Source organism: Eleginops maclovinus, chromosome 8 (genome assembly GCF_036324505.1).
Source record: "Eleginops maclovinus isolate JMC-PN-2008 ecotype Puerto Natales chromosome 8, JC_Emac_rtc_rv5, whole genome shotgun sequence".
Taxonomy (NCBI): domain Eukaryota; kingdom Metazoa; phylum Chordata; class Actinopteri; order Perciformes; family Eleginopidae; genus Eleginops; species Eleginops maclovinus.
The window spans coordinates 13,924,681-13,950,399 of NC_086356.1; the positions used below are offsets into that span (position 1 = coordinate 13,924,681).

At 38.7% G+C, this 25,719-nt stretch overlaps 2 protein-coding genes across 3 annotated transcripts; one reads left to right on the forward strand and one right to left on the reverse strand.

Annotated features, from left to right (window-relative positions):
* The first annotated feature begins 1,895 nt into the window (after positions 1-1,895).
* Positions 1,896-18,191, forward strand: LOC134868919 (calsenilin-like). 2 transcript variants are annotated; one of them, XM_063890315.1, is made up of 11 exons: positions 1,896-1,918; positions 6,136-6,229; positions 9,131-9,302; positions 13,680-13,682; positions 14,740-14,864; positions 15,899-15,968; positions 16,092-16,162; positions 16,241-16,348; positions 16,420-16,524; positions 17,567-17,629; positions 17,721-18,191. In XM_063890315.1, the coding sequence occupies exons 1-11, from the start codon at positions 1,911-1,913 to the stop codon at positions 17,766-17,768; spliced, it is 867 nt and encodes a 288-aa protein (XP_063746385.1). In that variant the 5' UTR covers positions 1,896-1,910; the 3' UTR covers positions 17,769-18,191. The 2 variants fall into 2 exon arrangements, with proteins under 2 accessions (XP_063746385.1, XP_063746386.1); XM_063890316.1 differs by lacking the exons at positions 1,896-1,918; positions 6,136-6,229; positions 9,131-9,302; positions 13,680-13,682 and adding an exon at positions 9,316-13,246.
* Positions 18,192-20,915: 2,724 nt separating this feature from the next.
* LOC134868916 (FHA domain-containing protein FhaA-like) lies at positions 20,916-25,082 on the reverse strand. The gene is made up of 2 exons (XM_063890310.1): positions 24,959-25,082; positions 20,916-24,471 (listed from the first exon to the last, which is right to left on the reverse strand). Exon 2 carries the CDS (start codon positions 24,465-24,467, stop codon positions 23,088-23,090), a length of 1,380 nt encoding a protein of 459 aa, XP_063746380.1. The 5' UTR covers positions 24,468-24,471; positions 24,959-25,082; the 3' UTR covers positions 20,916-23,087.
* Between the last annotated feature and the right edge of the window lie 637 nt (positions 25,083-25,719).

Consider the following 25,719-nt stretch of genomic DNA (forward strand, 5'->3'; position numbering starts at 1 on the left):
TCCAAGAGCAGTCAACATGTTTAAATATTACATGGTGTTACATCACACAGTGTTTCTGTAAAGTCAGTACGAAGGTCAGGACAGTGAAGCGAGGATTATGTGAATTAAAAAATGTCTATTTGTCTGTCTGAGCAAGAAAGAGAGAAAAATAGGGAACAAACAACAAGACGCATTCTCATCTTATTTGGTGTGTGTAGTTCATTCAGTTTTTTTATACTCTTGTAGTAACTTGTGTCCTTGAAATTCCAGACAACAAGCAGCAAAGCAGCCAAAATGTTGAGTTATGGACAACTGTGACACCTGGTGTTCAAACTGGAAACAGAACAGATGAATTATTATACTATATTATTTGATTATCGACTGCTATCCTCTCAGGCATTCCCACCAAACTCATCAATAAACTTCAAATAATACGTCTCTGCTGCCTGGATCATCATAAATCCTCTGACCACATCACCCCCATCCTCATCCAACTGCCCTGGCTCCCTGTCCAATCCTGGATCAATTACAAAAACCTCAATAACCTAGCCCCCACCTATATAGCTGACCTCCTTCAGGTGTACACCCCCTCTCGCTCCTTCCGCTAATCCTCTGCTGTTCTGCTAACCATGCCCACCCCATGCCTCGTCACAATGGGTGCTCGGGCTTTTAGCTGCACCCAGACTCTGGAACTCCCTTCCCCCATACATCCGACAGTCTGACCGAATCACCACGTTCCCGAATAAAAACCCACCTTTCCAAATTAGCCTACTCAGTTAGTGCTCTCCATCACCTGTTTCCACTGAATAACCTGTCCCTATCATTCCTGTCTACTTTGATTGCCTCCTCCATGATTGCCCGTTTTTATCATGTCCTGTTGCTTTTACCTCTTAGAATTGTTATGTCTCGTCAAATTTGTTAATCATGTTTATATTATGTCATGTCTTGTTTAGTTTCAGGTGTTGGTCCTGTATGTTTTAGTTTAGTCAAGTCACTCATTTCCAGTCCTGTCATGCACTTCTTGTTTTATTTTGAAATGTTTTCCCTCTGTTGTGTCATGTGTAGTTTTATTTCCTGTCTTTTTGTTTTCCTTGTGTCTGATTGTTTCATTGTTGTCACCTGTTGCCCTCGTGTTTCCGCCTCCCTTTGTGTGCTTTCCCTCCGTTGTGATTGTCAAACCCCGCCCCTGATTGGTTCCACCTGTGGCTCCCTACCTCATGTTCAAATAGTCCTTGTCTGCCTTGTCTTGTTGTCAGTTCGTTATCGTCTTTCATGTGTTCAAGTCAAGTGTTTTTCATGTCCTGGATTTCACCTAACTTTGTATTTTTGTAAAACAGCTTTGGAATAAAGCTCGCCTTTTGTTTGTACCCATACCTGCCTCCCTTTTTGCTGCACTTGGGCCCTATTTCCCCAAACCCTGACAAGAATGTTTTTTTTAAAATGTACTCGGATGTCGTGAAAGGCATCCTTGTATGTATTATTATTATTATTATTATTACAATTATTATTATTATTATTATTATTATTATTATTATTATTATTATTATTATTATTATTATTATTATTATCAGTAGTAGTAGTAGTATTATTATAATTTTTTATTTTTATTATTATCATTATTATACAGTTCAAATAAAAAAGTTATTCAAATCTTGCTAGTATTGGCTCAGAAAGCAGGTGGAAAACAGATGAGCGAACAAGAGGTAATTAATGTAAAGCTCGTAAGTAAACAGCGCTGACAGAGTGGTGAGGACATGATGAAGAGGTGTGTTAGGGAGCAGGTAGAGTAAATCTCTGTGACGGTAGTAAATAACTCTCCTCTGTCTCTTCTCCCTGTGATTTAGTGGACCACCAGATGTACTTCCTCAGAAGCCAAATGAAGGTGTTATCATGTGACCTCTGAACTCTGTCGCTGTCCTTTGTGCTGAAGAATGTACAGGTAGGAAGAACTTTGTTCCACAATCACTAAAACATTGTACATATTTTGCACAACTTGTGTGCAATTCAATCATCTCTTTTGCTCTCCATTATTTTTATTTTATGTACCTCACCACTCAGGGAGTGGGTAGGCATCTCAGGGTCTGCCCTCCAGTGGTTTGCCTCGTACCTCAGTGGGAGAAGTTTCTCCATGGCCATGGGCCCATTCTCTTCACACAGCACTCCTGTATCCTGCGGCCTGCCCCAGTGCTCTGTTTAAGCCCCCTTTCTTTTTTCCCTTTACATGCTCCCCTTAGGCCCCTTAATTAGCCAATTCAAGGGTGTCTTGTATCTCTGTTATGCGGATGATATACAGATGTATTTCTCTTTCAAACTCGCCAAACCTGACCGCATGTCTGTCTGCCATTGAGGAGTGGATGTCTAGCAACTTTCTACAGCTCAATGCCTTAAAACTGAAGTCCTGATCTTAGCGGCTGATAACATCGCCTCTAAGGTAGCAAGCCATCTGGGACCGTTTAGTCGCAATGTTAGGGCTAATATCAAAAACCTTGGTGTAACAAACACATCCAACTTCTGACCCGTACATGTTTTTTCCACCTCAGGAACATTGACAAGCTCAGGGGCGTTTTGTCAAATGTAGAACTTGAGATGGCTATCCATGCTTTTATCTCGTCCCAGCTTGACTACTGTAACTCTCTGCTCTCCTGCCTCAACAAAACATCTATAAACCGGTTTCAACAGGTCCAAAATGCTGCTGCCAGATTACTCACTCGGTCCAAAAAAACTTGCAACATCACTCCGATCCTTTCCGCCCTGCACTGGCTCCCTGTCCATCTCAGAATACAGTTCAAAGTTCTTGTTTATAGAGCTGTCCATGGCCTCCGCCTACATTCACGACCTGATCCACCCTTACAGGACAAACCGGGCCCTGTCTGAGCAAGGCCTTTTAAGGGTGCCATGGACCAGACTAAAAACTAAGGGGGATCGTGCCTTTGAGGCGGTGGCTCCAAGGCTTTGGAATGAACTCCCCCGGGGCCTGAGAGCCGCCGTCTCAGTGGAAATGTTAAAGGGGCAGCTGAAGACTCACCTTTTCCGACAAGCTTTTGGTGTGTCGGGGAATGTGAGTTTTTAGCTGTCCCTACACTGGTGTTAATTTGTACTGTTGTGTTTTGTGTCTTGTATTTTATTGTGTACTGCCTGTAATTTGTACATTCGTGTTGAGAAGGGTGCTATATAAATAACATCTTACTTACTTACTTACCTTTGCTTAAGTTTCCCAGGCTTTTATATGCTCCTTACCTCTCCTGCCTATGCCTTTGTGTATGCGACCTGTTATCCCTTGTGGAACTTGGAAATGTTACTTGGGGTGAATACAATATGAGGTCTCCAATAAATTACATCAAAAAACCTTTTTCTCAGGGCAGATTTCGTGGGTGTGTTGCATGAGTTATGATGTGTAATGACTGGAATATATATGCAAGAAGAGAGGTTAAACGCATGTAACTTTAAGCTGCTTTTTTCAATATTTACTGAGCTTTTAGTTCAGAATAAAATAATTGATGGCACATAGTGTAATTGACTTGTAACCTTCGTAAAAACGACCACCAGGCCTGCACACACATAATTAACACAGAGACAGATAAGGGCTGTTAATTAAAGTGTTGATTCCTGTAATCCTCATGGGTAAAAGGGGAAAAAGAATGGTTTGCAGCAGAGGGTAAGTCAGAATAGTATTGCATAAATGGGGGAAAGTAAAATGTACTAAACTTCATGCAATTCAGTTGGTTCAAGCAACCATTGAAAACTCCCACTGTAACATTAGATAATAAGGAGATAATGGATGAACATCGTTAGAGAAAGTATGAGATTGGCGTTAGCATGTGTTGCATTTCAATGTGAGCAGGTTTGTATTTATAGGAATGGGTGAAGAGATTTTAATTTAAGTTTCTTTATATTTTAATTTTATGTTTGGACCTTTGGGGAAAGTGTTATCATTGCAGCCTGAAAACTAAAAGAAATATGCTTTTTGCTATGAGGCTGTTTATCTTCCCCTGCCCTTTACATGAACACCTCTATATTTTTCTAGAACCCATACTGGTTGCAGTGTTGTATATTAATGCTATACTCATGCATTATACAATAAGATGAGCAGAAATGGGTGTATGTGGCACAGCTGGAGACAAAGTGTGAGTATGTGCTGAAATGTGTGCAGCCATGCGTGACATGAGTGTTGTGTCGAATTCTGAAAGAAAATGCAAAATTCATGAGGATGGAGAGAAATAAAAAGAGTCTCCCTTTCACTGACGCACACAGATACAAGAGGCACATCTGCACTGGACACACACACACACACACACACACACACACACACACTCACTCACTCACTCACTCACTCACTCACTCACTCACTCACTCACTCACTCACTCACTCACTCACTCACTCACTCACTCACTCACTCACTCACTCACTCACTCACTCACTCACACACACTGACCTCAATTAAACCCTGAGCTGATGTGTGAGGCACTGGGGAAACTGGAGGCTCTCTGGACTGAGCTGGGCTAAAAATAACCTCGCTGTCTACACCTGTAGTAAGATAAGAGTCACAAGAGCAGGCAGCTCGGAAATATTGAATTTCTCTAGATATGATGATGGCTGTTAAGATACTGTTTTCAGTTGATGTGTTCTCTGACTTCTGAGTGTTATATTTAAGCAAATGAAATAACTACTTCTAATGATCAGATTTCAAATTGCTTACATTTTACCCATTTTAGCCTTGCTTTGATGATCCCATGACTAAGCACAATCATTCAGTTTCTCTCTCAACATAGGTTGGCAGAAAAAGTAAAATTTCACACCACAAACATCATACTTGTACTTAGTCTTGGTGGGCAACAAACATGGTAATTCGAAGTTAATAAATAGGCATCTGTGTGACACTGCTACCATGTTTTCCTTGTGCGATGGCTGCCAGAATAAAGTGTTCTTCATCTTAAACCTCCCTGTGACGTAAGAAACCCATCACCGTTTCTGTATCTCTTTGAGAACTGAGAACACATAAGCATGTAAAATGCAGGGTTAATTACCTATCTAGAATAAAAGAAGACTTTGCTAAACACCAAAAGGACAAACAAATGTAATTCTCTCGGTCACCAAGCTGTGTCTTTCTTGCTCTCCCTCCCTGTTGATCTTCCTCTCTGTTTTTCTTTTTGGTAAGGCTCACCCAAACAATAGAAAAAGCCACTCCTTATGACTTTCATAGAATTTGAGAAGATGCATTTAAATGTCAGTCAGCTATATTTTGGGCACAGCCAGGAGGCAGATTCCTTCCAAGTTAATGTGAAACCATAAACACAAGCAGGTGCAAAGGACAAAGTGTGCTCTTACTGGGATAATGTCACATTTAAAATTCAAATTACAGGAGTTGTGCAGCATGATGCCATTTAGACTCCACATAATAAAACCTACATGGAATACACACGCCAACTGGAGAGACTATCACACCCTATTATTACAAAGTATTGTCATATTGATATTTTATATAAAATAATGAATAAGACTGTTAGGGAAGATCTTCTCTGAATTGTACATAATAAATGCTGCAATTGAAGAAAATAGTTGCATGATTACACAGTGTTGCAAATTCTGTATACCTTGTTCAACTAGAAACGTTTTCAGTTCCCTTAAAATAAACTCGGTTTTAAAAAGCCTGCAAATGTCCTTGTCTGTTGATGGGACTGTCAGTCTAATATATATTAATCCTCCTGTTTTGTTTTTATTAATATCATATCTGAGCAGGATCCCACAGAAATCCAAGCAGAGCCATAAAACAGCAATCATTTTTTAATTTCCTCCGAGATTCACACTGTTGGCGCCTGTCTGAGTTTGGACTCAAACACCATCACTGCAGGTTATTATCTGTCTGGCATTTCTAATAATACGTGTCACGATGTGAACACCTCATCCACACCTCACTCCTTCTGACGCTCTATAAATTGTTGCCTCATCTTCTTACTGAGGATCACGACTCTGCCCATCACTGACTGAATCATGTTTTAATCCTCTGATTCTTCAGGTTCGTTTGGTAATCTGTAATTGTGTTTATTGTATTTTAATGTTGTTGTTTAGTCCCAGCTTGCAGTGTGAGCTCAGCAATCTGAGAGGCTCTGCTCCTCCTTCAGATCTCTGTTTTCTCTCTGTCTCCCTGCACGCTGCAGCAGATCACTTCAGTGTCGCTTGAGGAGCACGAGCAAGGACGATTGCAGCGATATCACCCTGCAAAACAGCAACACACATCCAAACGCAATGCAGGTACAATGATCATTTATTACTATACTTTAAATGTATAATTGCTGTGAAAAAAATAACATGCACAATGTGGCGTATTGTTTTATGTGCTTATTACCATGGTACTTTGTAGCTTACTTACTATGATATTTGTACTTTATAATGTATCAGCAACAGAAAGACTTAACAATGAATGAACATTATAAAACAAAAGCATTGGGTCATACATTTTCAGTGAGTTTTTTTAGATTTTCATTGGAAAAGAAATACTTTGAGTCGATGTTCGTGTTCACATGATACTATTTGGATGACCTTATCACTGCATTTCTAAGGGTCCGGTAGATAACTTTAACTACTTCATAAGTAAAAAATACAATAGAGTAAATTACAATTACAATTTGTCCTTTCTGAAATGTAGTATCTACTGTATGTGAGCTATAATCGTGTGAATTATATACAATTGAATACAATTAAAGTACTCCAGACATAAAAATTGCATTTACATTTTACTCGAGGAAACTGGAGATTTCAACCTTTAAATATAGGGTTCATATTTTTTCTTCACTGTAAACTTTTATATTTTTACTCATTTAGTACATTTTGAGATGTTTATGTTGATTCATTGTTTATTTTCTACTCTTTTTATGTATAATTATGTGCAATACTTGTTGAACCCGCTGCTGCAATGAAACGTTTTCCGAATTTGGGATCAATAAATTATACATGTATATAGTTATATAGCGCACATGCACTGCATGTAAAGCGACCTTCAAGGCACATTGTCAAAATGCTGTGTTTTTTCTGTGTGAAAAACCCTTGTAAAAAAGGCGGTTATAGGAGCCTCACTGGTGATACGGTTGTGAAGATCAAAAGCAGCAAGCAGCATTTCTCTGATAGAGCCATCAGCTTTGCAACTTCACTGAAAGGTGAAAATAATCGCTCGGAAGATGTCAGGTTGTGTGATATGTGGGATTTGTGTGTGTGTATGTGAGTGTGTGTGTGTTTGTGGTGCATATGTGATGATCAGTGGAGGATGCTGGCTGCAGCATTCATGATGACTTAGATGATCACAGGGAAAGTCTCACTGCTCTGCACACATGGCTTCACTCCTTTGAATAATGCAGCGCTCTGAATTTTAAGACTCCAAATCCTCCTCTTCTTCAGATCTTTTACACCAGTTACTGAACAGTCACAGAAAATCAAAATGGGCTGAAAAATATTTAGTTTGACTGATATGCTAACCTGTGTGTGTTCTTATAGAAAGCCCATAAACTATCAGTCTTAGGGTTTGACTCGTCATCTTTCACCTCACTGTGGCAGCCATATCTGATCTTTTATTGATGCAGTTTTAAGGAGTGTGAATTATTGAGCGACATTTCTTGATGCTCTGGCATCCTTTCATATTCAAATAGGGGACCAGGGGGGCAGAGCCTATCCCCAGATAGTGGCTCTATTTTCTCTATACTTACTTCTTAACCTCTTAAAGCTCCTTATCAAGGTAAAGGGCTTTGTAGAGACAAAGATACAGCTTAAGAAAAGAAAGACTTAGAATTGGCTCTGAAGAGCTATTTAGATAAAGGAGGAAGAAGCCTCTGAAAAGCTGAACATGTAGCAATATATTGCAGTAATCAAACTTGGTTTATTTTACAGTAAATAACATCACCTATTCTAAAAATGTAAGGCTTCATTATCACTGTTATATTTATCCGAATATAGAAACACTTATTGTGCATCCTGTGTGAGAAGAGAAGATGTTATATGGTGACGTAATAACTGGGAACAAGAGAGCTTTTATGTCCCTATTCTCATAAGTGCTCATGTTACAAGAATGGTAGATTATATCGAAAGTCTCTCTCATTTTCTAGAATCTATGCACATGTTAGGCGAATTTAATATTTCCCAATCAGTAAAAAATTACTATTATATCACATGCTTAACCGTTAAAGGTTAAAATATACTTGTAGGTACAGAGAGTCTATGAAAAGTCTGTATGAGAGACCTTTTTTTTCAGCGTTGGAGGATTAAAGCATTGATTACTGACATTGATATGTACATTAATACCACTTGGCTTGATGTCCTGCTGCTGGTCCGCTCGTGACAAGAGCCTTGCTTTATGTTTCACCATAGGAAGCTATAGAAGCAGATCCAAAACCAACTTACACTGATAGTATTTCACCATATTATCAAACATATTTGTTCCACATTTTGTCATTATTCATTGAATATTTGGTGAGATGTATCAGTCTGGACCAAAAGTGTATGTGGATTGTCTAACATTGGCATCCTAAGAGCTTGAATGTCTCATTTTATTGTGGCACTTAAATTGAAGGATAAGATAAGAGGGCTCACAAAGAAACAAAAAGGCTTCTTGCTAAATTTGCACAGACATTGTTAAGGAAAAGTGTCTGCTATAACATTTAGAAATTAAAGCTGTATGGATTTTGTGTGTCCTTTTCTAGTGTGAGTGACTTGCAATGTGGCCAGGAAAACCCTCTGGTGGGGACGTTTAAAAATGCTGAAGGTCTATCATCTGCCTCCAGAAAGCTTCTCTTTTTCTCAGAGGATGGTTTCATCTTTTTATCCCTTCTTCCTAAATTTCAAACCCACTTCAAGAGAACTATAACATCACAATACTACCATTCACACACTCATGTCTCAAAACACATTGAGAAGCTTATTCATGCATTTTCCTTGCCATTTTGCCTTAGTACACTGGATTACTACAACAGAAAGTCATTCAGAAAACTGCTGCCCAAGTCCTCTTGCAGCGTTAACATACATTGTAGATTTTACCTCTTATTTCTTAATTGAATTGCCTTTCTGTTTTATTTATTTTACTTGTGTGTTAATGCTATTGTAAAGCACTTCGTATTGTGTATGAAATGTGCTATATAAACAAACTAACCTTCCTCTTTGTTTCCTCAGGCAGATGGGAAGGCAGTGGATGGCGGCCTGCTGCCTGACGCCAACGGGGATCCGAACCCTGGTGGACAGACAGAGGGCTCCAAGTGGCAGAAACCACGGCTCACACGAAAATCTCTGATGAAGTGTTGTCTCGTGAAGTGGATCATCGCCAGTACCACACAACAAGGGCCAGGTACAGACACGTGAGGAGACACAGCACCAGGCTTACACTTTAAATAACTATACAGTGAACTGAATATGTCCACGACTGTGTGACAGCAGGGGGAATGGGACCCGAGGAGGGAAATAAAGAAGGAGGGCAGGTCACCTTCATTCACCTGCACTACGGACTACATGCACTTTAAAGCATCTAGACTGTATATATAAAGATATATAAAGTACTCTTGTTTTTTCTTGGTTTTCCATTGTCCCATTCCTCTTATTGCAAATGTTTTTGTATCACATCCCCTGGTACATTTCCATATCCTCAAAACCCTAATTTAAATGAATAAAAATATTGATTCATTTCTCCTCGGATTCTTTTATCCGCCTGGGTAACAAACACAGTGATGAGCAGGCAGAATGTCTCCGCTGGTGATTCCAGAAATGACTGCTGTTGTTATCCCGACTCGTTTACTGCTGACTTCTCTCTCTGCCAGCAAACAGATGCCATGTGCCTAACAGGACACAGATAAAAACAGAGCCAGGAGTAATGCTCTGGGGGCTGACAAACCATCCATTCAAACTTGAATTGTAACACGGTGTTCAGCTCTAATTTGGAGCAGAATAATTTTATTTATGAAGCCTTTATCTGCAGTGGGAATTAAGTGAAACTTTAGCCTAGACAAACTAAAGTATACTGTTAATGTATTCTAACTTACAATATTGTATTCATCCATCAGACCATAAGTTACATTTTAAAGTGGAAATAATGTATTGATGGTTAAAGCATAGCTCCTAAACTTTATAGCAACTTGGTCGCCATCTACTGGTGTGTAGACCTTGTATCACCTGAGTGTTCGACAAAAGACAAGATCACTCACAAGCCTTAATGTATGTCATGCACAACCACATGATAAATATGCAACAAATAATATATAAGATTGTGTTGGAAAATATGCTGCGTAATGTTCAAACTTAATTCATTCATTAATGTTTCTCTAATGTTGCAAGTGAGAACTACAGTACATATAGGATGCTGAACCTTTGCATACACTTTGCTGTCTCGTACTGAAGGCGCTAAGTCTTTAACTTTAAAGGTCACCTATTATAGCCTCTCATTAAACAATATATTATGGGTCTCAGATATATACAAAACATGTCTCTGAAGTGTCTGGCTCGAAATAACAAAACAGATCATGTATTATAGCATGTCATAACCCCCTCTGTTTCAGCCCTGTTCCAAAAGTGCTGATTCTGTGTCTGTAGCTTTAAATGCTAACGAACAGCTGCTGGCCACGCCCCTCTGAGAGATGATTGGCTTAAAAAAACACTTCCTCTTCTCAAAAATTAGATGTTCTGTTGTTTATTTGAGGAGTCTCTTTCTTTGTTACAGGGTTCGAGATGTTTTTTCTCTGCTGGAATGTATTACTTAGCAAAATATTAAGTAATACATTCTCATTGTGGCTGCTGCTAGGCCTCCTACACATTTTCTATTTAGTAGGCTACGTTTATCAGAGAGGAGGCTCGAGGTCAGCTCAAAGACATTGAGAAGTTTTGCACTTTCTGTCAAATGTTATTCACTGCTAAATGAAGATATATGGTAATATGTTAGTTGCCGACAGATGATGGAAATGCTGCTAGAAAATAGCATTAAGCATGGCTGTTACAATTTTCATTTACATAAAACCTGGTCAACAACATTATTCCTTTTCTATTTTTTCCTTCCAATCACATCAAAACAGCTTTTGAATTTAAGGAAATGATAAGGCATGTTTATTTGTTTTTATTGACTTATTCTGCCTGTTAAGAAATTAGTTTGTATATTGAGCAACGTATGGATGAACCAATTCAATAAACAAAACTTTGGGCAATGGAAGGGCAGGTGCAATCCCCTTGAAAAAATGCAATATAAAGCATTTACTGAGAGGTAAATTCTTGACAAAAGAAATAGCATGATAATCATTGAAAGAGCTCAAAGCATGCACTAAGAAAGAGGCTAAGAGAGAGAGAGAGAAGTTTCAGGTGTTTGATTCTGAGATGAGAACCTGTGTGACTGTTTGATGGATGTGCTGAGGCTCTGAGCTGTAATGCTCTCTGCAGTCATTAAAGCCTGAGGGTGAAACCTTATGCACCGTCTGCATCTCTGCATGCTTAAGCCACCTCGCTGTATTTAATATAAGAACGGGGATAGATCAGCACTTAAGGTGCATTAAACATTATACTGCTGCATTATTGTTTATGTTAGGCGAGTTCCCACATTAGCTCATACATCTTGCATGTTCTCTAATGGCCGAGTGCTTTTCCTCCGTTGAGGTAGGATTAAACCAACACATCAAAAACACTTTATAAAAATCCATGTTTGTAAGTAAAGGATAACTAGTAGCAACATTTTATTAGCTAGACGATCAATCAAGTCTGATCACAGTTTAAATCCTCTGACTCGTGCAAGGCAAAATTAAGCATTTTAAGGAAAAATGAAGTCTATTATTTTTTAAAGTTTATTTTAGTATGTCAAACGATTTAATGACAGTTTATATTATGAACTTTGATAGAAGTACTCCTAAATCACAAAAAAAATCTACCATTTTGCCATATACGAAATTAAGGAACTACGTGATTTATGATATACAACTTTTAAAAGAATACAAACAAACACGCACTACGACATCAAATCTCACTCTGAAATAGAACTGTTACGTCGCGTTTGTGGTGTGCAGCAGCGAAATGTTTTTTTTTTTAGTTGCACCATCCCAGTTCATTAGTTCACCGTAGCTGTTTGATTCAGACATTAAGAACAAGCCCATTTACATAAACCATCAGCGGCAATCAAAATGCATTTCTGGCCTGCCTTCTCTCCTTCAATATTTATCTCTCAACAATTGATTTGCCCTCCGCCCCCCTTTCCTACTTTAACTGAGTCCATTATGTTGTGCAGAGTCATCAGCTGTGAACTATTTTCAGATTTTTCTTCACTTACATTGTCTTCCAGCTGCTGTAATAATACAACGCCTCACTCGTGCCTTTGCAACACCAAGAGTTCTTTTAGACCAACATTACTCTGCATGTAAGGAACAGAAGCTAATTATTGACCTCAATGGTGAGCAGCTCATTGTTCAGCACAGGTTTAATGTCACTTTCCCTAACTACAATGTCATAAACAAAGCACCGGTTTAATAGTCACATTATTTTTCTTCTTTAAGTGAATCCTGCTGAGTTATTGACTATGTGTACGGCTGAACAACGTAGGAGACACAAGCAGCGCCACACAGGGCAGGGCCGGCTCCTTCTTTCTAAGTGCTGCTAAATCCCAGCCATCAGCGGATGTGGATCAATGCTTGGTTTTACAGCTTTGCATCCTTGAAATGACTGAGCAAATACAGACTGTCAATCAGGGACTATTAGTAAAAAAATCCCTTCAGTAACAACCCCCTCCTGCCTTCACCAACCTCCAACACCAACACTCAAACACACACACAGCCCAGGACACAGAGGAGATGGAGTGAGTGTGGGGTGGAGCCCCTGAGTTGATGGAGTTGTGGGAGCGATCTTAAAATGAACTGTCCAGGAGGTAAAACACCGGCTGTAGTAACAGATGGATCTTTGGAAAGCTTTGGATCATTTAAGTCAATTAACATTGTATGATTGTAATATTTCTGCACACATGATGGACTTTTAATCCAAACGAAGATGCTCTACAGGCGATCCAAATGAGGATTCTATTTGTTGCCTTATTGGTCAGTGGTTGAAGTCAGGGGTTTCTTTTAAGTGAATGCTGATGCCTGGAGAGAAGCCCTGACGTGGCAGGAGGAAGTTAACATCGAGGTTTTGTTTTAGAGGGCTTTTGCACAGGCAGTATCTAATGCAAGGCAACAATGGGATTGGATGGCATGGAAGTAATTGCCATAGCTGTTGTTATCGGGCTGTTTGTTGTTGTGCTCAAACAGTTTGGGGTTTGGGAGCCCCTGTCACTGGAAGGTAAGATGTTAAGCCCTTTGCATGTGATTTTCTGAAGAAGAAAAATATTTTTCAATTTCCCTTTTCTTTTGTTGAGTGTTATCGTGGTGCTTAAATTATAAGGAAGTGCAGTCACATAAGGCGGCTTTAAAATATTAAAGGAAAGTGGATAATGGATTTCAAAATGAAAGGATGACGCGTACATGGAAAGAGTTTTTAATTCTTGTACCCCATTCTTGCTCGGGACATTTGCAACAACCAAAAACTATTTCAGCGTACACAATGGCATGTTCACATTAATGTTGTTGTTTTTTTACAATGTGTGCACTGTGTTGGTAAGTTTTATGAAACCTGTAGCCATTAAGTCAAATAATTTAACAGTTTCTTCTTCCCCCTTTGCATTTCTTCATCACCATCTCTTCCTGGTCAACTTTTGTGTTTTTGCTCTTTAAAGATGGTGAGTAGTACATTTGGAGGTATTCCTCTGCGTGTTATTATTTTTACGTTTATTTGTATCCCACCTACATGTGAAAACTTCTCTACCTTCATTTTATATTAAACTGTACTTCTCTTTGTTGTCCCTTTGGCCAATATAATAGTGCCTTTTCCCTTTTGGACATCTTGACTTGTGAAACACAGGTGTTTAATAAGTAAACCCTGTGATAATAAAGCAAATCAAAGGATGTGTCTAAAATCCCTTCCTTCTGTCCATCACTTTATCCAAGTGTCAAAATGTTCAGTTTGAAATGAATACTCAATGTATAAAAGTGATCTAAAAATGACCAAAAATATGTAGATTGTTCATTTTCTGTGGCCAACCTAATTTCTTCATGACACCAGTTCTTATAATTTATCCCACTTCCTAAGCAAATCATTTGGTTTAGAAAACAAAAAACTTTTATTGTTAAATGTGAAACTACATTTGATGATGTGTATTTTTGTCTCTATTTATTCCTTACAATAATGTAAGATATTATCAGCTGTTATGAAGAAAATACAGCTTAAGTGAAAGAGGGATTTTCAGACGCAGCCAAGGTGTCCATATTTTAAAAGCTCTTTGTCTCCTTTAACTGCTTTTACCTACCTATGTTATCTTCTTATTTCCACTTGCCCTCCTGATTTTTCCAATTGACAGTACAAGCTCCTCTTACTAATATGTTTCCTCTTCTTTATCAAAAAATGTCCCGAAATATTCTACTCCATTGGTGTGTTTTGATCGTATTCAACCAATACTGTACGGTACATTCTTCTAACCTCTTTTTATCTCACCCACCTCCTTGTCTTAAATACCCCTCTTTATTTTTGTTTTCAAAATGATGTGGTCTGTAAAGATGGTGAGCATTTTGAGTTATGTTCTGTGTGTATATTTTGCCTCCCATCTATTATGATTTTCTAGTATTTTTCAACTGCTCCTCTCCCTGTCCTTTGTTGTCTTTCTTTATTGTCCTACCCTTGTTTCCTCCCTCTTTTTTGCTTCCCACCCGCCCCCTATTTTCTCTGTGTCCCACCGACAGACAGCTGTGAAGGCGACCTTGAACTCTCAATGGTGCGTCACCAACCCGAAGGCCTCGATCAGCTCCAGGCCCAGACACAGTTCACCAGGAAGGAGCTCCAATCGCTCTACAGAGGCTTTAAAAATGTATGTAAACAATCAGTCAGTGCTAGTGGTTCTGATTAGAGAGGATGAGCCTTCATCTTTACAGAAATCAGTAGTTAATAGTCAAGGGGGCTCGGGGGTGCAGTTGAGACTGATCAATCACTGAACAGAATAAAGCTTGCAGACATATTTATATTTACGTTAAACCAGATATGAGGCCAAAAGTATTTGGACACCCCAATATGTGGTTATTTAACATATTTTCTAAAACCATTGGGATTTATCTGCTGCTATAAAAACCTCCACCCTTCTGGCCATCATCAAGATTTTGGTACATTAGATGGCAAATTATCACATGTATCGATAGTGTTTTTGAGTAAGTGAGTATTTCTCTGTAGACATTAAATAATCCCCTTTTGGACCTTCTCTTTACCTGCCCAACATTGTTTCCAAAGAGCTGGAGGTGCACCATTGTTAAAAATAAAAAAATGGGTAATGAATCGATAGTAAGTGACGATAGAAGAAGAAGATCGCAAGCTAAACAAATCAGACTTGAATGAAATATATGTATAGGTTTGTGAGCCCTCTACGTTACCCAATGGTAAGGAACGTTCAGAATAAACAAATTGTGATGACATTTCCCCCGGGGGACTTGCTCTTGGTGCTCTGCTGAGTGAAATCTGATGGAAAAATGCTATTTTAAGAGACTTTAGTTAAACATAATGTTTTCTGTCTGGCTGTTAGTGTTTACTTTATATGCATTACTTGCGTTACCTTGATTTCACTTAAGAAAAATGTCACACAAGTTTGTACAATGGAGTAATCTGGGGTAACTGCATTGTGGGTATTTACTTTAGAAAAAAAGCTAAAAAGTATTTGGATATCAGGCTATTATGCCTTCTAGCGGCCATAGACCTACACTGCAGGCCGGGAGGCCGGAGAAATAATATTATTAATACTACCAATATGATGTTATTTTTATTATTATATGACTATTTTTGTGTTATTTCAAATATAATTCATTAATAACAATGTAAGCTCTGACTTTAACTATGTAAATGTTTATTTATTTACAGGAATGTCCCAGTGGGCTGGTGGATGAGGAAACTTTCAAGAGCATTTACTCTCAGTTCTTCCCTCAAGGAGGTACAGTATATCTTTTAAAAACTGGTATTATATAAGCATCTGATTCTCACTATACAACAAGTATGTTTTTCAAGTGTATTGTATATTTATTACATATACAATACACTCCCTCTACATTCTCAGACGCAACCACATATGCACATTTCTTGTTCAACGCCTTTGATATGGACAGAAGTGGCTCCATCCGGTTTGAGGTGCGTGCACCGCTGACTGAATATTTGTTGATGAAACAAAAAAGGAAGTTTATAATAATACTTTCATTGTTTTTACAGGACTTTGTGATAGGACTGTCTGTGTTGCTAAGAGGTTCTGTCACAGAGAAACTTCGATGGGCGTTCAACCTGTACGACATCAACAAAGATGGCTATGTTACAAAAGAGGTACCTTCAACAACAGGGAAACATCACAAAATGTGAAGCAGGGTCTTCATTTCTTTCTTTGTTTCCTGCAGGAAATGATGGCAATAATGACGTCAATTTATGATATGATGGGCAGATATACCTTACCCAGTGTACGGGATGATTCTCCATATGAGCATGTGGAGAGATTCTTCCAGGTTTGTCATCTCTGCAACCTCACAGCCCTAATATGTAACATCCCATCATGTTTGTTCCTTTGTGTTAGGTTATTTATCAGGTTTATGTTATATGTTTAATGTTTAGTTATAGTTTATGTTTACATTTAGGTGCATGTTTTGTCTCATTTCGTCATGCACTGTCTGTAATTGCACTTCCTGTTTTATTCTGTGTGACTGGCGAAGCCACACACAGTCTAGTAATCGACATACTTATCTCACCTATTTTCCTTCTTCCGCCACACATTTTGATATGCTATTCGTCCAGCAGCGTTGACACGAAACACACAACACACACATCCATCAAAACGTGCGGAATGACCGTTTATCCATTCATTTTAAATCACTTGTAGCTAAATGTTTTAACTGTTTATCTCTTACATTTTTGGATTCTTGTATCATATTCCTGCATCGTTTCAAAACATCTTTAGATTACCAGCAAGTTTCAGTCACACAGTCCGAAATTCTCTGAATTTTCTAGTTATGTACTTAACTTTCTCTCTTGTTTCAGAGTAGTAACTCCATTGTGTGTTTTCCTGCCTGTGAGATTGTCTGCCACTCCCTTGATTGTTGCCACCTGAGTCCCCTTACCTCTTGTGTATACTGTATATAATCCTCTCTCCCTTCGTCCTGTGCTAGTTTGTCTTGTGTTGCCAAGAGAGCTCTTTGTTGTGATTTTCCACAACCAAGCTGTATGTTGCTCCATGTTTTTGACAGTGTGCTTTTTTACATTGTGCCTCTTTTAGACCCTTTTGATTTTGAAACTTTGTCTCAGTTGTGCATTGGAGTTCCACTACTTGTGTAACCTTCCTAACATAATATCTAAATAGACTTTTATCATTACGTCCAGTTTACTGCTTCAAGACCACACTGTGTCATAATGTTTTGAAATCAATCTGAAGGCTAGGAATCCTCTGAACCCACAGATCATCATTGTTATTCATGACACACTGTTGTGCCTTAGATCAATATATGGTTACACTTGATAAAAAGTATATCCTTTTTATGTCTGATTCTTTTTCAGAAAATGGATCGGAACAGAGATGGCGTTGTGACTATTGATGAGTTCATAGAAACCTGTCAAAAGGTAAAACCATGTTCATGTTGACTAAGTTCCTTCATCTTTGTGCATAAACAAACATGCTTGCATTCTTGCATCTGCTTTCACTTTTCAACAGGATGAAAACATTATGGCTTCCATGCAGCTCTTTGAGAACGTCATCTAGTTTCTGTTTGGAGAAGGGGTCAGTATAGTGCTTCCAGCTGCAAATCCCGGCCATGAAATAACTTCATCCATTCTAGAAAGGGAAACCTGGGTCGAGCAACATATTCGACTCATTTTAACAAAACTATTACTTTTCCTTTCAAATTGTTCTATGCAGAGAAGTGTGCAGAAATCAACACAAGTGTTTTTTTGCATGACAATTGTGTTTATGTACATGAAGGGAATGTGAAAAAAGTCACCATACTAGATGAGCATGAGTGAATGCCACACAAAGCATGTGATGCAAACTACATTGAACACAAACAAAAAACAAAACATATTTTAAGTTTGAGTTCTACAGATGCTAGTGTCCTAGATGTGATGCTGTCATTGACATGTTGACCCAACACCTGCTGAAATAAATAAACTACCTTCACATTCTGAACGATCTACTGAATATTTTCACAACACGCAAACAAGGGATGGGTGCTAGTGGGGCTTCATTATTTTTCAAAATTAATTATAGAATAAACGGTCATGCACAACATAACTTCTTGCAAATGATTACATCAGATGTCTTAAATTGGAAGTGATGTAACTGTACGGCTGCAAAACATCAAGAAAACAAAGTCCTATGCAACTTCCTTCTTTGATGCTACACGCGAACAAAAATAGTATGAGTCAATCCATTGTACACCATAAAATGAACAAATTGTCCAAGCCACAAGTTAATAGTTATTTGGTTTTACCCTGAAGCAAACTCCCACTATTTTTAGCGTTTTATTTTTTGTAAACAATCATCTTCCTTGTTCAAAATCCTGTGTTGCTCTCATACTTCTCTGCAGCCTCACAGTCTTGGAATTTCCTGAAAAACATGTTTAATTGATTCAATTCTGCTGGCACTGGCTGCTGAACATCTTTGCGTGTTCGGTTTTAGTTTATAAATTCTTACTTGTATGCAAGTTGACCTTCCCAGTTCTTCATCTTGAAGTGCTTATTTGTTTTACCCCCAGGTTCTTGGGGTTCTTATGTAAACCAACCATTCATTTTTCCAGCAATATTCAATATGCAAAGCAAAGCCTAGTCCAGGGGTGTCCAAACTATGGCCTGGGGGCCAACTGCAGCCCATGATCCGTTTTTTAATTGGCCCTCAGCAAATTCTAAAAGTATAATGGAATAAGGCCCACACATGAAACTTGTGCTTGTCTTATATTGTACTTAAATATGGATGTACAATATATCACACAGTATTTCTGTGTTAATAAGCCCAAGTTTTCAAATAAATTCAGTCAATAAAAGTTGAAAAAAATCATGGTTGTTGAAAAGAAAAAAACAATAACTAATGTACATAACAAGTTGAACTATAACCTTCCTTTCCCCTTATGATCATTTATCTGATGATTAAATACAGAAAGTGATATTGTTTTGTTTTTGCATCAGCCTTTGCATTTGGAGGATAATAGGAGAAAACTAGGTGTTGCAACTGTATGTGGACTGCCACCATCAGCTAAAATCATTCAACCTGTACTGTATTATTGATCTTGGACCAATGGCAAAGCGGGGTTTGTTTTGGGGAGGAGTTGTGTGGCTCTGTTGAGTAGATTTTTGTTTAGAATTGGTACTGATACCAAAATGCTGCTCTTCTGTGTGGCAAGTGTTGTGGTTTGAAAAAGGACTGCCGCTCCAGCATCACTGCCTCAAGGGTTGACCGACCAGAAAGGTAAGTACATTCTTTATTGTATTTAATTAATATCATAAAGGATGATATCACCACATTTTGCCTGTGTGATTTAAGATTTAAATAATCTCCTTCTAGATGCATTGCAATGATACATGGAGTTGCATATCCACCCGATTTGATACAACGCTATCTTCTGCCATGTTTATCTGAAACCGTAAAAACCTATGCATCATGGAAAGGATAGAAATATGCATCACACACATAATGCCCAGCTAAGCCCAGTGTTGACGGAGCGTGTGGATAGTTCTGGATGTCTGTTGTGTTAGTGCTGGTGAGCATGTGACTTTGGATGTGCAGCCACCTCAATCAAAAGCGTGTTTGGACGTCAGCCAACCGACTTAACAATACTCTCTTTGTCCCTGACAAAAAAACACAAAGACAGCCATATATTTTTCTATTTGATCAGGCTCCACTTATTTATTTGTTTAGGTGTGTTTCTGCAGATCTTCAGTAATGACTGGCCAGCCGAAGCTTCTCTCGCTGTGGGTTTTGCTGTTGCTCATTGCAGCTCTGTGCCCAGGTGTATACAGTAAGCGCGGCTTTAAGGGTCGTGGAAAAGGTGATGATGAGAAAGCGCCTTCCTCCCCAGGCAAAGGCCTCTCCAAGCAGGGCCTGAAGTGGGCGGGAGCAGCAGCAGCAGCCGGGATGCTGGGAGGCACTGGCACCGGGTATGGACTGGGGTTCTTTGGTAAAGGAAAGCACAGTTCTGGGAAGCATCACGGCCATAAGACCTCCTCTTCCGAGCAAGATCAACGTCTTCATCACAACGAAAGCCAGAGATATAACAACCATTCTCTCTGGAGAGCATTTGTTAAGGCAGCTGCCCCCGCTCCTACCACTAACATCGGTCTCACACTTGGGAATGTGTTGTCCTTCCTGATAGCATTCTGGATCAGAGACATTTAAGCAATGTCTGATCACTGGAAAAGCATTCAGTCATTACACCAAATGAAATAAAAGCTATTTTAAACAGTATTCGTCTTTGTGCAATATTCTTTTGTCGTAAAATGATATTGATATTTTACAGCCTGATTCCAGGATGATTGCTAACTCACATGCTTTGACTACTTTTAAACCATTCAAAATCTATAAATAGATAACTTGTGACGAGTATCTATATCAGTAACTGTATGAATTGATGTTTGTTCCTTTAGAATTTGTTTTAGAATTATCATAACAACTTCATCAAACTCCGCAATCATCATCTGTTTAGTGACTAATTGTTGCAGCTGTTTTTTACTTTTTTTCATTTACAATACTCATTACAAATATTTGCCTTATTATTTTAGAACTGGACTGCAAGTAACTACTGTTTACTAAATATAGTTAGTTAATCTCTGTTTCGTTTATCGTCTGTGCTTTGATGTTACGATTCAATATTCAATTCATTTAGAGGAGATTGTTATGTGATCATTTACACAGAGACCCTTAGTTTGTTACTTATTTTATTTAACACACAAACATCCATGACAAACAATATTAAACCATATTAGTAACCCAAAGCGTTAACAACTGCAAGTCAAAACTGGAAGATTTAGATGTCTGCAACCCCCCTATGAGCTCCATGACGCAGTTACAGAATATCTAAACCTAAGTGAAATAAGTGCACTTTACAGATATTCTACAGTCTAGACAGTATGAAAGTGTTACATTAATTTAAAATCAACCTTGCCAAAATCAACAAAAGTGAAAAGGAAATACCAAAGGTGCAGAATGAAAACAAAATAACTCTGAGATCAAAATCATACAAAATAAATCACAATACAACAGTGCATTTCACTTCCAGATAAACTGTCAAAAACTGGACAGTATTCAAGTCATTTTCTTCATTACTACACATAGTGTGTTTAACATACCAATACCAGACAGAACACAGTACTATCAATACTCTGAACTGTATAGAGACATTTACTTGGTTGAAACTCCCTTCATAATCCTGCAAACTTCATTTACAGAACCTTTTATTTGATACATAGTTACGAAGTGCATAACAAAACCAAGAGAGACCGGAAATAACTGTCAGATAAAATACAACAAACTGGGAAAGTAAGAGAATTACAAACAAGAGAAATAATGTACGGATAAACTTCATTAAAACCCATACTCCTAAACCCAGTGGGAGGAAAATTAGAGCAGAATAATTCATGGAGAGACAAAGATCATAAAAAGCCAGGGGAAGCTTGAGTTTGTGAACATTTAACAGAGGTATTTACAGACCTGCAAACACTTAAAATGTGACTGATGATAATGACAATTCAGGTGATGGAAAGACTGGAAAGATAAACAAGAATCCAAATTTCCAACCATACAAATGACATGAATACACTGTGTGTGATGAGTAGGGTTACAGATATAAAGCTTGGTTCTTGAATACCAGAATTAAGGAATAAAGTATTGAATTGTTGTAGATGCTATCTGTTTAAAAACCTCAAACTCCAGCATGTAGCACAGCACAGATTTAAAGCATCAGGCGCAATGATCAACAAATTGATCTCGACAGCTGCAGGCACAAAGCCACATCACTTCACCTCTAATGACGACATTTGCTGCACATCAAAGGACTCATGCTCACTCACTGCCTAAAGCTAAAACATGCAGTATAGGATTTAACAGGCAACACAGAAGCAATATGTGGGTGTTATGTTCCTGAGAAGGGTGGGGCTTTACTTATTAGGACACCTTCAGTCTTGCGCTGACTGCACATATGAGTTTATAATAGTAAGCCTTTTATCTTAATGGAAATGGACTCCAACATTTCCCATTAGGGTTAACACAATTTCATGTTCATAAGGGAAGCTTGATTTAATTTGTAAACACAATTAGGGGCCATCAAAAAGTCCCATTCCCAATTAGTGCATCTCACTGGCCATTACAAGGCATTTATTTCTTCTTTCTGGTTTATAACATATCTTATTTTGTGCTTCTTAAAAAAAAGCTGAATGAATTATCTCTGTGTTGGTTCTCATTATTTGCGAATGATCACTACCCCTGAACATTGCATTGACAATCAGGAACTCTACTTTGAAAACACAGTTTGTGAAAGTTAGTTAAACCCTGGCTTAAACATTCATTTATATTTCATGAAAACACATTTCCTTTGATTAAGCATTTTAACCAATTGAAATATCAGTCTGTCCAATCGTCCAGAATGATAATAAAAAACTATGAATGATGTTAATTGCATGTTTGTGTACATAATTTAAACCCTTAGTTTCATATTCCTATCTCATACAGTAGCACAAAAAAGGATGTCACAATACATCGTCACAAAAACTGATCTAGAATACCCTGAATCTGGTTTCTATGTATTCAGTGCGCAATAATGTGGAGTAAAAAAGTGCAAAAATAACATGAGATGCAAGACTATTTCATGAGAGAATTGACAAGAAAACAATGTGCAGTTTGTACGACACACAACTAATGATCTTACTGTAAAAGTTTAAACTGATTGCTGCTTCTGATAACTGACTCGGTTATATACACATATAGAGAATAATAGAGGATTGACTAAATGTGACGGAAGAGATCCAATAGTAGTATGTTGACGTGCAGAGTTAATGGAGGAAGTAGAAATACATTTCGGGTATGGAAATATTGTTCTCACTGGAGTAAGAGCATGCTGGAAAGAAGCATCAGGAGGGATGTGAAAAGTTGAAACACCCCGAAGCTTAGAGGGCTGCTGCGATTTTCTGCATTTCGCTGCTCGGCTTTTCGTTCCTCCAGAAAGCGCTCAGAGTACACCATGTACTGCTCAACACATCGCCGGGACTTCAGCTGGTCAATTAGGGCTGGGTATCCAATCTCCTCTATGCCGACTGTGTCCCCATCAGCCTGGTCACCTTCACTTTTAGCCGTGGTCGAACCGCTCTCCTGGTCTTTAAGAAGATCAGTCCTATTCATGCAGCGCCCCATGAACTTGTCGTAAGACTCGGCGCGTGGTGGAAGCTTGTACTCATAATCACGGCCATAATCTTTTTCATCTGTGGATTTGGTTCCATACTTGCGGTACATGTAGTTGTTGTAGTATTGCTCTTCTTCAGGGTTGCGGAAATTGAAGTGAGGTCGTGGGAAACGCCCTAATCCATATCCAACGGCCATTCCAGCCACAGCACCAACGCCTGCTGCCATCATAGCTTTTTTGGCAAAACTTGAAGATTGGGGCTGGTAACCCATACTCGACACAGAGCGAGAGAAAGGAGACCCTCCCATCCCACCACCATATCCTCCACCACCATATCCACCTCCACCATATCCTCCTCCACCGAAGCGGGGACTAAGGATCTTATTATTTGGGTTCCAGTTGGTGTAACCGCCAACTGCTCCACCTGGATATCCACCGCCTCCATAACCAGCTCCTCCATACCCACCGCCTCCATACCCACCGCCTCCATAACCACCACCTGGATACGCAGGAGGCTGACCATAACCCTGTCCTGTATTTCCCCCTCTGACTGGGTAGCCTCCTGCAGCTGGATATCGGTTGGGATACCCTCCTGCTGCTGGGTAGCCTCCTGCAGCTGGGTAGCCTCCTGCAGCTGGATTTTGATTTGGATAACCTCTTGCTGGGTTTTGGTTGGGATACCCCCCAGCACCTGGATAACTACCCCCAGCTGGATATCCACCTGCAGGGTTCTGGTTTGGATAACCACCAGGATTGGCTCTACCAGGATTCTGGTTTGGGTTACTACCAACTCCTGGATAATTTGGTGGGTTTTGTCTGGGAACTCCTCCTGGATTAGGGTTGCCTGCTCCTGGATAACTTCCGCCAGCAGGATAAGGGTTGTTGTTTCTATTAGGAGTCTGTGGCTGCCGCGGGTAATTTCCTGGCTGAGAGGATGGTTTAGATTGTGTTTTACTGGAAGTGGATGAGGTTTTTCTTCCACTGCTGCTGCTTCCTCTTTTAGCCCATGTTGATTCAGTGTTTAGGACGAACACAACAACAAGGGACACAAGAGCCACCTCACACAACCTTCCCATCATGGACCTAAAGAGAAAAGTGTTTTACGGCAATGATCGTAAAGATATTCAAGAATTGAGAAAACAAACATCGCTTTCTCTGTTCAGGATGACACGCCTAGAAATACCTTTTAATTTAACATTGAGAGCAACAATGGATTTAATTATATATAGGCTAACCATATTCTTCTTTTTACAAGATATAGTCATATAAACTGAAAGTAGATTTTCAAAGACATTCTAATAGCGGAGCATCCATTATTATCAAATTAGGTCTAAAAAGAAATAGGCCTAAAGGAATTGCATCAATATGCCACGCATAACCACTATGAGCAAACGATGTTTGTGTTCTTCAAACAGTGCATCATTACATAATGAACATGCTGCCAATTAGCTCAACCACTAACGCTGCATCATGTCATAAATAACACAGGAGCTTTTATCCCATCCAGCCTACACACAAAGATCTCAATACCATTATAATTGAGTATTCTATAAAAGAAGTATTTTCTCACCCTGATCCAATGGTTTTTCTGTGGTTTGGATATTAATTCGGTAGAAATACGTTGTCGTCCTCTCTCTCGCTCGGTTCGGTTATGGACACTAGCTTAGGGTGGCTTATTCTGGCTGGGGTGCGCTCGTTTTGATGTACTGCAAGCAGCCTGGAGGGACTAGAGGTGGGGTTTGCTGTGACGTCGATGATCAACATGAAACAAAAACGACAAAAAAAGTAATATTTTCCAATCTTTCAATGGATTACTCATTGATTATACACCTTATTGTATAGGTATGCATCTTTGTTTTACTCCATTTCAGGGATTTGCTAGAAACAGGTCTATTGTTCTTTTAAAAAATGTCTGTTTTTATCATAAAACGCATTTTGCTTTTTGCGGGGATTAACATAGTACATGAATGTGTTCTTATATATTTTACAATAACAATGTTCCTGATGGTGATATTTTTTTCTAATAATTATTCAATAACATTAGTTGAGTTTTATATGTCTCCTTTTTTTAGTATTACAATTTGTAGATGTTTTTTTCACTATATAAAAATCAATAATGGCTTACTGTTTACATTAACGCAAAATAATGAAAATATCGCCGAGAATATATACCCCACATTCATTTGTGTATGTATACAAAACAATACAAATGTGTATCTGTGATTGATTATTTATGTACCCTACAATGAATTGTTGAATAATAGCCCACTGTGGTCTATTCATTGATCTACTTCTGTCTGATAAGAAGGTAATTACATAATAATCTTATTA

Excerpts from the sequence above, each read along its gene's own strand:
- LOC134868916 (XM_063890310.1), bottom strand. The coding sequence starts at position 24,467 with ATGATGGGAAGGTTGTGTGAGGTGGCTCTTGTGTCCCTTGTTGTTGTG.
- LOC134868919 (XM_063890315.1), top strand. Across the intron at positions 16,525-17,566 it reads ATGTGGAGAGATTCTTCCAG|AAAATGGATCGGAACAGAGA; the intron begins GTTTGTCATCTC and ends ATTCTTTTTCAG. Across the intron at positions 17,630-17,720 it reads TCATAGAAACCTGTCAAAAG|GATGAAAACATTATGGCTTC; the intron begins GTAAAACCATGT and ends ACTTTTCAACAG.